Source organism: Zea mays, chromosome 5, assembly GCF_902167145.1.
Source record: "Zea mays cultivar B73 chromosome 5, Zm-B73-REFERENCE-NAM-5.0, whole genome shotgun sequence".
In the NCBI taxonomy this organism is placed as follows: domain Eukaryota; kingdom Viridiplantae; phylum Streptophyta; class Magnoliopsida; order Poales; family Poaceae; genus Zea; species Zea mays.
In genome coordinates, this window is record NC_050100.1 from 24,273,862 (window position 1) to 24,286,940 (window position 13,079).

At 46.1% G+C, this 13,079-nt stretch overlaps 1 protein-coding gene across 6 annotated transcripts in view; it reads right to left on the reverse strand.

The window, feature by feature from the left end:
• Positions 1-9,841: 9,841 nt before the first annotated feature.
• The window catches only part of LOC100382240 (uncharacterized), a 30,032-nt gene continuing 26,794 nt past the window's right edge, over positions 9,842-13,079 (reverse strand). For 2 of the 6 annotated variants that reach the window (XM_008645773.3, XM_008645776.3), the window contains exons 16-20: positions 11,658-11,740; positions 11,227-11,330; positions 11,053-11,123; positions 10,370-10,668; positions 9,842-10,267 (exon numbers count right to left, since the gene is read on the reverse strand). In XM_008645773.3, coding sequence (XP_008643995.1) covers positions 10,089-10,267; positions 10,370-10,668; positions 11,053-11,123; positions 11,227-11,330; positions 11,658-11,740 — 736 coding nt within the window. In that variant the 3' untranslated portion in view covers positions 9,842-10,088. The remainder of the gene's footprint in view (positions 10,268-10,369; positions 10,669-11,052; positions 11,124-11,226; positions 11,331-11,657; positions 11,741-13,079) is intronic. The other 4 variants (XR_004849232.1, NR_159447.1, NM_001366787.1 and 1 more) reach the window with 4 other exon arrangements.

Sequence of the window (13,079 nt, forward strand, 5' to 3'; positions counted from 1 at the left end):
AGACCCCTCGGACTCAGAGGAGAACTCCTCCTCTGAGTATTCCGGGTCGCCAAAGTCCTCTGACGGAGGAGTCGGCTCGCGCTTGCGTTTGTTGTTCTTGCCCATGGTGGAAGTAGAAGGGAGAGAAGAGAGGGAAGCAGCAGAGAACAGCGAAGAGATGTGAAAAAGCCAGAGAGGCAACGGCGTTATTTATAGAAGGAGAAGGCAACCGCTCACCTCCAACCGCGGTCACTGAACAGTCGCAAAGCATTCAATAAGCACTTCAACCCGTCTGAAGACACATCAGGCGGCTGACGCCGTTTCACGCAACACAACACCCATTGGGACTCCAGTCAACAGCGTGGAGGATATGATTACACTCGCCGTCACATCACATTACTACTCAGAAGCAGCCGGCTAAAACACTCAGCGTACCAAGCCATCCCTTGCCCACACCCATTGGGGGGGACGCCCAGGAATTATCAGTATATTTTTCAAAACGGTCACATCTGTGCAGGGCACGCAGTGAATACCTCAAGACAAAAATGAGATATCAGTAAGGATCAGAGGAAAGCCAAATATAGCCAGCGAAGTACAAGATATGGCCGACAGAAGCGACGTGAAGACTAGACAGAGAACGTCCATCAGATGTCCAATCAGTCGCAGTGCAAATAAATTGCACTACCCAGCAAGATATGGATAGATTGCGAACTCGGCTGCTAAAGACAAAATATATGCTGACCTCTGAAGCAAAATATTGATGACATAATGCTGACCTCCAAAGCATAATGCAAATAGCTTCATGCCAATTTCTACAAACGAAAAGGATAATTTTCAGCAAAGAGGCACGAAAGGAAGACCTTCGAATGGATTATCCTTAAAAATCCATTTGAAGGTCGGGGGCTACACCCATTGGGTGCACCTCCGGTGCACCCCATGGATTATCATTCCAAGCCAAGATAGTGCCGACTTCTAAGGCATGGGACAAGGTCAAAAGGCCAGCCCTCAACCAAAACGCAGGAGCACAAAATGGAAATAATTTCTGGGGAAGACCTTCGAGTAGATTATTTTCTAAAATCTACTCGAAGCTCGGGGGCTACACCCATTGGGTGCACCTCCGGTGCACCCAATGAAGTTCAGAATCCTACAATTTGAAATGCCGGCCTCTAAGGCACAAGCACGAAACTAAGCTTCGGTCAACGAGTGATCGGAGCAGGAGAAGACAACAGGAAGTCATTTTTCTTCAAATCACCTGCAAGCTGGACCTGGGATCTTTGGGCTGATTACCCCTAAATTAACCCAAAGATCGGGGGCTTGTGGGGGATAGATATCCCCCGGGTCCACTAAAAGAGTAAAAGACCTCACGAAAGGCCCAAGGGCCCAATAAATCGTAAGGTCATTCTTTCGTGGGCCTGGGGAGAAACAACCAGCAAAACAGAGCGACATGAGGCCGGATTGGTGCAAACCCGGACGGCCCACAACGTCGAGCGAATGACCGCAACAGAGATCCGACTTTCCCGCGCTGGAGCCCCCATGCAACGGAGCCATGCGAGGATAAGTCGGCGAGGGTTACGCAGGGATAAACTCAAGAAGTTCACTATCTTTTAGCTACTTGTTGTTATCATATCCACGTGTATTGCCCCACGGTCGAGTATATAAGGCCTAGGGGGCACCCCTTCAGAACGATCGACCCTATTACTTAGCCACCCACGTCAACTCTCTGTATTCTCAATCCAGAGAGCTCTCTTGTAACCACATTCACCAAGCATACTCATCAGGATGTAGGGTGTTACGCATCTCTAAGCGGCCCGAACCTGTAAACCTTGTCCACTGCCCCTCGTGCGATCGGCACGAACCATTTTGCTACAGTTGTCGACACCGTCCTACTCCTAAAAACACCTTGAGGGGCAACCCCGGGTGTGCGGTCGGACCCAAAACACCGACAGGACCTTCCTAAGAATTGGCACGTCCCCGATGTACTCTTCCTATCGACCTTACATCCAGCATAGTCAGAATCTGAGTACCCAATCAAGTCAAAGTTAGACCCTTTTGGATACCAGATCCCGAAGCAAGGCGTAGCGACTAAATATCGAAGACTTCGCTTCACAGCCACTAGGTGACACTCCTTAGGATCGGATTGAAATCTAGCACACATGCATACGCTAAGCATAATATCCGGTCTACTAGCACATAAATAAAGTAAAGAACCTATCATAGACCGGTATGCTTTTTGATCAACGGACTTACCTCCTTTGTTGAGGTCGGTGTGTCTGTCGGTTCCCATCGGAGTCTTTGCGGGCTTGGCGTCCTTCATCCCAAACCGCTTTAGCAAGTCCTGCGTGTACTTCGTTTGGGAGATGAAAGTGCCGTCCTTGAGTTGCTTCACTTGGAACCCAAGGAAGTAGTTCAACTCGCCCATCATCGACATCTCGAATTTCTGCGTCATCACCCTGCTAAACTCTTCACACGACTTTTGGTTAGTAGAACCAAATATTATGTCATCGACATAAATTTGGCACACAAAAAGATCACCATCGCAAGTCTTAGTGAAAAGAGTTGGATCGACTTTCCCAACCTTGAAAGCATTAGCAATTAAGAAGTCTCTAAGGCATTCATACCATGCTCTTGGGGCTTGCTTAAGTCCATAGAGCGCCTTAGAGAGCTTACACACGTGGTCGGGGTACCGTTCATCCTCGAAGCCAGGGGGTTGCTCCACGTACACCTCCTCCTTGATCGGCCCGTTGAGGAAAGCGCTCTTCACATCCATTTGGTACAACCTGAAAGAATGGTGAGCGGCATATGCTAGCAAAATACGAATTGATTCTAGCCTAGCCACAGGAGCGAACGTCTCCTCAAAGTCCAAACCTGCGACTTGGGCATAACCTTTTGCCACAAGTCGAGCCTTGTTCCTTGTCACCACCCTGTGCTCGTCCTGTTTGTTGCGGAACACCCACTTGGTTCCCACAACATTTTGCTTGGGACGAGGCACCAGTGTCCAAACTTCATTGCGCTTGAAATTGTTGAGTTCCTCCTGCATGGCCAACACCCAGTCTGGATCTAGCAAGGCCTCTTCTACCCTGAAAGGCTCAATAGAAGAGACAAAGGAGTAATGCTCACAAAAATTAACTAATCGAGATCGAGTAGTTACTCCCTTGCTAATATCACCCAATATTTGGTCGACGGGATGATCCCTTTGGATCGTCGCTCGAACTTGGGTTGGAGGTGTCTGAGGTGCTTCTTCCTCTTCATCTTGAACATCCTGTGCTCCCCCTTGATCATGTGCCTCCACTTGAGGTACCTGTTCGTCATCTTGGGTTGGGGGATGCACCATAGTTGAGGAAGATGGTTGATCTTGCTCTGATTGTTCCTGAGGCCGTACATCTCCAATCGCCATGGTGCGTATCGCGGCCGTTGGAACGTCTTCTTCATCTACATCATCAAGATCAACAACTTGCTCTCTTGGAGAGCCATTAGTCTCATCAAATACAACGTCGCTAGAGACTTCAACCAAACCCGATGATTTGTTGAAGACCCTATACGCCTTTGTATTTGAATCATAACCTAATAAAAACCATTCTACAGCTTTGGGAGCAAATTTTGAGGTTCTACCTTTCTTCACAAGAATATAACACTTGCTCCCAAATACACGAAAATAAGATACATTGGGTTTGTTACCAGTCAGCAGCTCATATGAGGTCTTCTTGAGGAGGCGATGAAGGTAGACCCTGTTGATGGCGTGGCAGGCCGTGTTCACGGCTTCCGACCAAAAACGCTCGGGGGTCTTGAACTCTCCAAGCATAGTCCTCGCCATATCGATGAGCGTCCTGTTCTTCCTCTCTACCACACCATTTTGCTGAGGTGTGTAGGGAGCGGAGAACTCATGCTTGATCCCCTCCTCCTCAAGGAACTCCTCCACTTGAAGATTCTTGAATTCGGACCCATTGTCGCTCCTTATTTTCTTCACCTTGAGCTCAAACTCATTTTGAGCTCTCCTTAGGAAGCGCTTGAGGGTCCCTTGGGTTTCAGACTTATCCTGCAAAAAGAACACCCAAGTGAAGCGGGAAAAATCATCAACAATAACTAGACCATACTTACTTCCTCCTATGCTCAGATAGGCGACGGGTCCGAAGAGGTCCATATGCAGCAACTCCAGAGGTCTTGAAGTGGTCATCACATTCTTGCTGTGATGTGCTCCTCCCACTTGTTTACCTGCTTGACAAGCTGCACAAGGTCTATCTTTTTCGAATTGCACGTTAGTCAAACCTATCACGTGTTCTCCCTTTAGAAGCTTGTGAAGGTTCTTCATCCCCACATGTGCTAAGCGGCGATGCCACAGCCAGCCCATGCTAGTCTTAGCAATTAAGCATGCATCTAGACCGACCTTCTCTTTTGCAAAATCAACTAAATAAAGTTTGTCGTCTAATACACCCTTAAAAGCTAATGAACCATCACTTCTTCTAAAGACAGACACATCTACATTTGTAAATAGACAATTATATCCCATATTACATAATTGACTAACAGATAGTAAATTATATCCAAGAGACTCAACTAAAAACACATTAGAGATAGAGTGTTCATTTGATATTGCAATCTTGCCTAAGCCTTTCACCTTGCCTTGGTTCCCATCACCGAATATGATTGAATCTTGGGAATCCTTATTCTTGACGTAGGAGGTGAACATCTTCTCCCCCGTCATATGGTTTGTGCATCCGCTGTCGATAATCCAGCTTGAACCCCCGGATGCATAAACCTGCAAGGCAAATTTAGGCTTGGGTCTTAGGTACCCAACTCTTGTTGGGTCCTACAAGGTTAGTCACAATTGTCTTAGGGACCCAAATGCAAGTTTTATCACCCTTGCATTTTGCCCCTAATTTCCTAGCAACTATCTTCCTATCCTTTCTACAAATAGCAAAGGAAGCATTTAAAGCATGATATATTGTAGATGGTTCATTAACTTTCCTAGGAACATTAGCAACATTTCTCCTAGGCATATTATGAACAACATTTTTCCTACCAACATTTCTATCATGCACATAGGAAGAACTAGAAGCAAACATGGCATGAGAATCAAAAGCATCATATGCATTATAACTCCTATAAGCATTTCTATATTGTCTCTTGTCATGATACATAAAAGCATGGTTCTTTTTAGTACTAATAGCCATAGGGGCCTTCCCTTTCTCCTTGGTGGAGATGGGAGCCTTATGGCTTGTTAAGTCCTTGGCTTCCCTCTTGAAGCCAAGTCCATCCTTAATTGAGGGGTGTCTACCAATCGTGTAGGCATCCCTTGCAAATTTTAGCTTATCGAAATCACTTTTGCTAGTCTTAAGTTGGTCATTAAGACTAGCTACTTCATCATTTAATCTAGAAATTGAAACTAGGTATTCACTACAAGCATCAATATCAAAATCCTTACACCTAGTGCAAATCGTAACATGTTCTACACAAGAATTAGATTTATTTGCTACTTCTAATTTAGCATTTAAATCATTGTTAACATCTTGTAAAGTAGAAATGGTTTCATGACAAGTAGATAGTTCATAAGAAAGCATTTCATTTCTTTTAACTTCTAAAGCATAGGATTTTTGTGCCTCTACAAATTTATCATGTTCATCATACAACAAATCCTCTTGCTTTTCTAAAAGCCTATCCTTTTCATTCAAGGCATCAATCAATTCATTGATTTTATCAATTTTATTTCTATCCAATCCCTTGAACAAGCTAGAGTAATCTATTTCCTCATCGCTAGAATCATCATCACTTGAAGAATCATACGTAGTACTGTCTCGAGTACATACCTTCTTCTCCTTCGCCATGAGGCATGTGTGATGCTCGTTGGGGAAGAGGGATGACTTGTTGAAGGCAGTGGCGGCGAGTCCTTCATTGTCAGAGTCGGAGGAGGAGCAATCCGAATCCCACTCCTTTCCGATATGTGCCTCGCCCTTGGCCTTCTTGTAATTCTTCTTCTTCTCCCTCTTGTTTCCTTTTTCCTGGTCACTATCATTATCGGGACAGTTAGCAATAAAATGACCAAGCTTACCACATTTGAAGCATGAGTGCTTCCCCTTTGTCTTGGTCTTGCTTGGCTGTCCCTTGCGACCTTTAAGCGCCGTCTTGAAGCGCTTGATGATGAGGGCCATTTCTTCATCATTTAGCCCTGCGGCCTCAACTTGCGCTACCTTGCTAGGTAACGCCTCCTTGCTCCTTGTTGCCTTGAGAGCAATGGGTTGAGGCTCATGGATTGGACCGTTCAACGCGTCGTCCACGTACCTTGCCTCCTTGATCATCATTCACCCGCTTACGAATTTTCCAAGGACTTCTTCGGGCGACATTTTGGTGTACCTGGGATTCTCACGAATATTATTCACCAAATGAGGATCAAGAACGGTAAAGGACCTTAGCATCAGTCGGACGACGTCGTGGTCCGTCCATCGCGAGCTTCTGTAGCTCCTTATTTTGTTGATAAGGGACTTGAGCCGGTTGTATGTTTGGGTTGGCTCCTCGCCCCTTATCATCGCGAATCGTCCAAGATCGCCCTCCACCAACTCCATCTTGGTGAGCAAGGTGACGTCGTTCCCCTCATGAGAAATCTTGAGGGTGTCCCAGATCTGCTTGGCATTGTCCAAGCTGCTCACTTTATGGTACTCGTCCCTGCACAAGGAGGCTAACAACACAGTAGTGGCTTGTGCATTTCTATGAATTTGTTCATTAATGAAAATAGGACTATCCGAGCTATCGAACTTCATTCCACTTTCCACAATCTCCCATATGCTTGGATGGAGAGAGAACAGGTGACTACACATTTTGTGGCTCCAAAATCCGTAGTCCTCTCCATCAAAGTGAGGAGGTTTGCCAAGTGGAATGGAGAGCAAATGAGTATTTGTACTTTGCGGAATACGAGAGTAGTCAAAAGAAAAGTTCGAATTAACTGGTTTCCTTCTCTCGTAGTCGTTGTGGTCGTCGTCCTTTTGGGAAGAAGATGACTCGTCGCTGTCGTCGTAGTAGACAATCTCCTTGATGCGCCTTGTCTTCTTCTTCTTCTTCCCATATTTCCGTCTATGGCCCGAGCCCGAGTCGGTAGGCTTGTCATCCTTCGGCTCGTTGACGAAAGACTCCTTCTCTTTATCGTTGATCACGATACCCTTCCCCTTAGGATCCATCTCTTCGGGCGGTTAGTCCCTTTGTGAAGAGAACGACTCTGATACCAATTGAAAGCACCTAGAGGGGGGGGGTGAATAGGTGATCCTGTAACACTTAAAACTTAGGCCACAAAAACTTGATTAAGTGTTAGCACAATAACCGCCAAGTGGCTAGAGAGGAATCTTCAACAAAACACAATAACCAACAAGATCAATCACAGAGATGGCACGGTGGTTATCCCGTGGTTCGGCCAAGACCAACGCTTGCCTACTCCACGTTGTGGCGTCCCAACGGACGAGGGTTGCAATCAACCCCTCTCAAGCGGTCCAAAGACCCACTTGAATACCACGGTGCTTTGCTTGCTTTACTCAATCCCGTTTGCGAGGAATCTCCACAACTTGGAGCCTCTCGCCCTTACACTTGAAATTCACAAAGAAGCACAGAGCAAGGGAGGGATTAGCAACGCACTCAAGACAAGAAATCACAGCAACACCACGCACACAAGTCGCAACGAGAGCTCACAACACAACTCAATGAGTTCACCACTCAACAAGAGCTCTAATTGCTATTGCAAAGAATCAAAGGCGCGGAATCGATGTCTTGGTGCTTAGGAATGTTGTAGGAATGCTTGGTGTGCTCCTCCATGCGCCTAGGGGTCCCTTTTATAGCCCCAAGGCAGCTAGGAGCCGTTGAGAGCATTCTAGGAAGGCTGATCTTGCCTTCTGTCGACTGGCGCACCGGACAGTCCGGTGCACACCGGACACTGTCCGGTGCCCGATTTCTTTCCATAAATGGCGCAGTCGACCGTTGGCAGACTGAGAGCCGTTGGCGCACCGGACATGTCCGGTGCACACCGGACAGTCCGGTGCCCCTTTCTAGCCGTTGGCTCGGCCACGTGTCCCGCGCAGATTTCGTGGCCGACCGTTGGCCCGGCCGACAGTTGGCTCACCGGACAGTCTGGTGAATTATAGTCGTACGTCGCCGGTGAATTCCCGAGAGCGGCCACTTCGCTCGAGCCAGCCTGGCGCACCGGACACTGTCCGGTGCACCACCGGACAGTCCGGTGCTCCCAGACTCAGCAGAGTCTTGGCTGCTCGAGCCAAGACATTTCCAATTGGATTTTTCCTGTTTCCAGCACTTAGACACAATACAATAGTCCATAAAACAATGTACTAAGTCTGAGAAACATACCTTTATCCTTGTTTTGTACTTTGTCCACCTTTTTACACTTAGGCACTTGTGTTGGACACTAAATCACCAAAATACTTAGAAATGGCCCAAGGGCACATTTCCCTTTCAGACTAGTATCTTTTGTTAAATATATACAATAAATAATTAATTATAAGTACTATTATTACAACAAGTGACTATAAAATAAGATATATATATATATATATACTATTTTTAAGATGACATCATAATTTTTAGCTAATAAGTTCATAAATCACATAATAATATCATCACATATTAGGTGTTTTTTTATATTTCGGATTATTCATTTTATTCGGGTTTTAAAAGTTAGGAACCGAATCTGAACTCATATCCCAAAATATAGCACATATAGGAACCGAATCCGAACCCGAAAACTCGAATAGACCGACAATTCAGTCTATTCAGGTTCGGTTCGAATTCAGGTTTGGGTTTTGGTTTTAAAGTAGCTACCCTTAACCGTGATCCTCAGGGATTCTATGAAAAAAACATGCCTTCAGTTCAGGGGCAAAGCTACGTGTTAGCTTGTGTAGATGCACATACACTCTAAAAATCCAAAAATTAGTTATAATAGTTAAATTTTTACTATATATGTATCACATATATCTTATTCTTATGCATCCAAAGCAGAGGTAGGCTCTCATATTTGCTTTAGCTTCGCCGCTGCTTCAGGTCCCTTGACTCCCGTCTCTGTTATTAGTACCGTCTCATGTCGCAAACAAAAGTGGTCAAGTGCACGCGCAGTGGTTAGTTGTCAAGTCGTATTCCCGAGCCGAATTCAGAGCCGGCTAATAGAAACTCAGCAACGTTCATTAAAAATCCACGAATGGGAGCCGTACGCGGTACGCGTGCTCACGCGCCCTAGCGACCAGCCACGTGACGAATTCAACCGGCAACAAGTGAAGTAACGTTCATTATTCCCCGCGAATTACAGGATAACGAAAGAGATGTGGGGCCGTCGCCGTTGGATGGGAGCGTTGCCCCACCTGCCATAGATAGGATTTTGGCTACCAAGCGCCCGGGGAGGCGGGGAAGGGTTAGGTACGTGTACGTAGCGAAAGGAAGCAGGTAGGTAGGTGGAATAGAGGAAACGCCGCGTTCAGAAAAAATGAAACAGAAGAAACGAAACGACGTGAGCCTGGGGGCCACCTGCAGAGCACGTGCTGCACACTGGATGCGAAATACAGAGCAAATAACTTCAGCAGACAAAGAAGCAGTTCTCGTCCTTTGCCGAGATGGTTTATGCCGTTCATTATATTGCAGTGTTTACATAGTACAATTTAGGGTTTAGGGAAAAAACATAGTAAAATTTAAAATAAGAAATGAGATAGATGGGATAGAAGGCTCCTGGAAATAGCGTGAAGCCATATAAAACCGGCGCCGCACAGAAACATCTCTACAATGTGGCCAATTTGGCAATTTCAAATAACCAGCTAGTGCCAACTATTTCATTGGCATGCTACTTCTTTTTAAGAACCTTCGAAGAACTAAAATTTATATAGACAAGTGATAAATCACAAGCTCATTTTCTATAAAGAAGTGATAATCTGAAGATGTTCTGGAACTCTGCTGAAGGTTTTGAGTACCGCAAGTAGTGAAGAATGAGAAGTACATGCAGATAATAAATCCATATTTTCACTTGAAAGACCACATTATTATTATTGCTGAAAATGAGGCCAATGAAATGGTACGAATTGGACGAAACAGCATATGCATATTTATCTGAATATCTGCTAGTGCAGGACAGTGTAGATGTTCTATCTGGATACTTTCCGCTTCTGAACCTTAACATCTTTCAGCTTTAGTTTGAGCTTCATCATACCGGCTTGGACTTGCACTTCATTTTTGGACGAATCTATTTTCACCACGGTAGCTTCATTCTTGAGCTTAGGAACGTACACTGAATCTCCAACTTCTGGAACCTCATCTTCATCATCTAAGTACAAAAAAGGAAGAAAACCTTGACAGTTTAACGAATCTTCAGAAGGCGTGGAGATAAATGGTAATATAAAAACAACAGAGTTATCTAGTATTTTACCGTTGGCTGTCATGCCCAAGCTGGTATCTATGTTCTGTATGTTTCCAATGGCAGATGTATTTGCCGGCATAGGATCCTTCACTCTGTCAGATTTGGCATCATTCACAGCATTCTCTTCTTCTTTCACTCTTTCAGCTATAGCAGATTCTTGGAACTGCTGAAACTTCTTACGAATGATAGAACGGGCCATAACAGCATACTCTGAAATTACTCTCGCCTTTCGTTTTCTCTGAGCAGAAGTGTGGTCTACAATGCTCTTTTGTGCCAGTTCCAAGTTGTTATGAAGCTCCTTGGACTGCCTGAGACATCAATGGATAGAAGATATCATTTGACTTGAGTAGTTCCACCTCATGAATAAGTCACATTAGACAAGCAGTTTACGCACCAAGGCATGACAAAAGTTACGGACTCAAAGTTCAGTTAGAAGGCAAAGAAAGCAATGATTGAACAACAAGCATCCCTCAAAGTCTGCTACATGTATTATTACTATTTTTTGGGGAGAGGGTGGCAAGAGATTTACCACAAATTCCATTAGAAGGTAAGGAAAGGGGAAAATACAAAACAACCATACAACGTAGCACCCTGCAGGCTCCACAAAGATGTGTGGCGTGAAAGGGAATCGCATCTCATACTCAAACGTAGAACTACAGGTTACAGAAATCTATGTATAGAGAAGTTCTCACATAAGAAGATATTGTGCCTCCTGAAGATGTTGTTGATATTCTTGTTTGAGTCTTTCCATGTCCATTATCAACTGCAGAAGATGAACTTCGAGAGCTTAGGATCATAACAAGATATTTTGGACAACAAAACCACGTGCAAGTTCTAAGTACAGAAAAGTGCCCAAAAAAGCATACAGCATTTATCTCTGCACCAGCTGTTCCAAGTAAACGCCTGGAACTTTCTACTATATCCAAAGGCAAACCCAGCCTTTCAGTAATATTGATTGCATTCGAGCGACCTACATGTGTAACAAAGCATGGGCGCAGAAGTTCAAGAATAATGAAATAAGACCAGGTGTTAGTGCAAACAACAGTCATAAATCCATTCAGTTAGTAGGAAGGTTTTAAGACATGAGGATCGATGGTCACAAATATTACAAGCGTATGAGGTGTCCCATTAGTTCCTTAGGGAAGAACAGATATAAAATTGATAGACTAAAATGACATCAGTAGCATAGAGTTGTTTCCTAAGGCTTAAAACTTTCCATGGTATTGACCACCTAGAGTGCCCAAGCAAATCTGAACATTAAAATGATTGAAGAAGGGAAAAGGAAACATAACGCAACCTGGTATTCCCCACAGAATCTTGAATGTAGGCTTTAGGTTCTCTTCATCAAATTCCATGCATGCATTCTCAAATGAGTTATTGCTGAAAGTACTAACAACAGGTTATTAGTATTTGTTAGACAACAACTAGTTTGTATTTACTATTGTTTTTTTATGAATCCTTTCCATAAAATCATGCAAAAATATTTTTGAAACGAACCAGGCAGGAGAGCTGCCGATTATATTAATAAAGAAGAAGTGGTCCGGACCGGACAAAACAACAAACAACATGCGGTTGGATTGGGACATCAACACGCCGACACCATACAACTCAACTCGCCGGTTTTGGATTGGGATATCAACACGGCACCACACTCATCGCCGACCCAGAGTGCCCAAACAACACAGGCAGCGGCAACCCACACGAGAGCACACAAAACTGCTAAGGGTCATCGTTGTCAAGCAAGGATTCAGAGCATCCAGCAACTCCGACTTCCCAAAGCAGCTGACAGGCGAACCAAACAAAAAGCAGACAGACAGCCCGAAGCGAAAGGTCTCAACAGGTCATTGTTGCTGGGCTCAAGGCACAGTGCAGCTCCGACTTCCAATCTTGACCCTCTGCTCTGCCTCCGATTTTTGCCCGACCTTCGAAACATTCTGGACCACGAAGAAGGGAGGTTCGCCTCATGTTATCGTTGTCGAGCCACATCCTCTGACGTAGCAGCTCCGACTTCACGTTGCAAAACCCCACCTCCACCCGCATACCAGGCGCCGAGAAGCGAAGCATCAGCCTAAGGCAAAGTCGTGGCCGAGACGAACTTCAGAAGTGACACCTTCAGGAAGGGAGTGACGTCACCGTGACGCCACCGTCGCCTGTCCGCGATGGACCGGGCTTTCACCCAAGGAAGATTGCGCTGGGGATGCGACGCCCTCAACAGGGGAAGCGGGGCCCATGGGCGTCACCGTCGTCAAGACTTTCACCCAAGAGCCCCCAGCACAGCGTCTGGCCGAAACCTCGAGACACAGCAAGCTGCCTCCGTCGTCGTCGCTGCCCCGTCGTCCCGCACAATGATGAAGATTTTGGGGCCTGCCGCCACCACCACCCTACGCTAGCCCGAGCCACTAGCCGACGCTGCCGCAGACGAGAGGAAGTACCGCCACCGCCATTCCAGTCGACTGCGCAGGCCTGCCGGCACACCAACGTCGAACTCCACCCCGGCTCATGCGCTGGCCCGGGACCAGCCTGTCGGCGCCTCTGACAGCTGGCACGTGGAGGCCGCCAACCTCGCGCACGCCAGGTCCAGCCCTCCACGTGCCGGCGCCGCTCCCTGCCCTGGGGGCGCAGATCCAGCCCTCCGCGCATCAGCTGCGCGAGCACGCAGTCCAGGCACACCTCCAACCCCCAGGCAGCAGCGATGGGCGGACGCCGTTGCCGCGGGGCA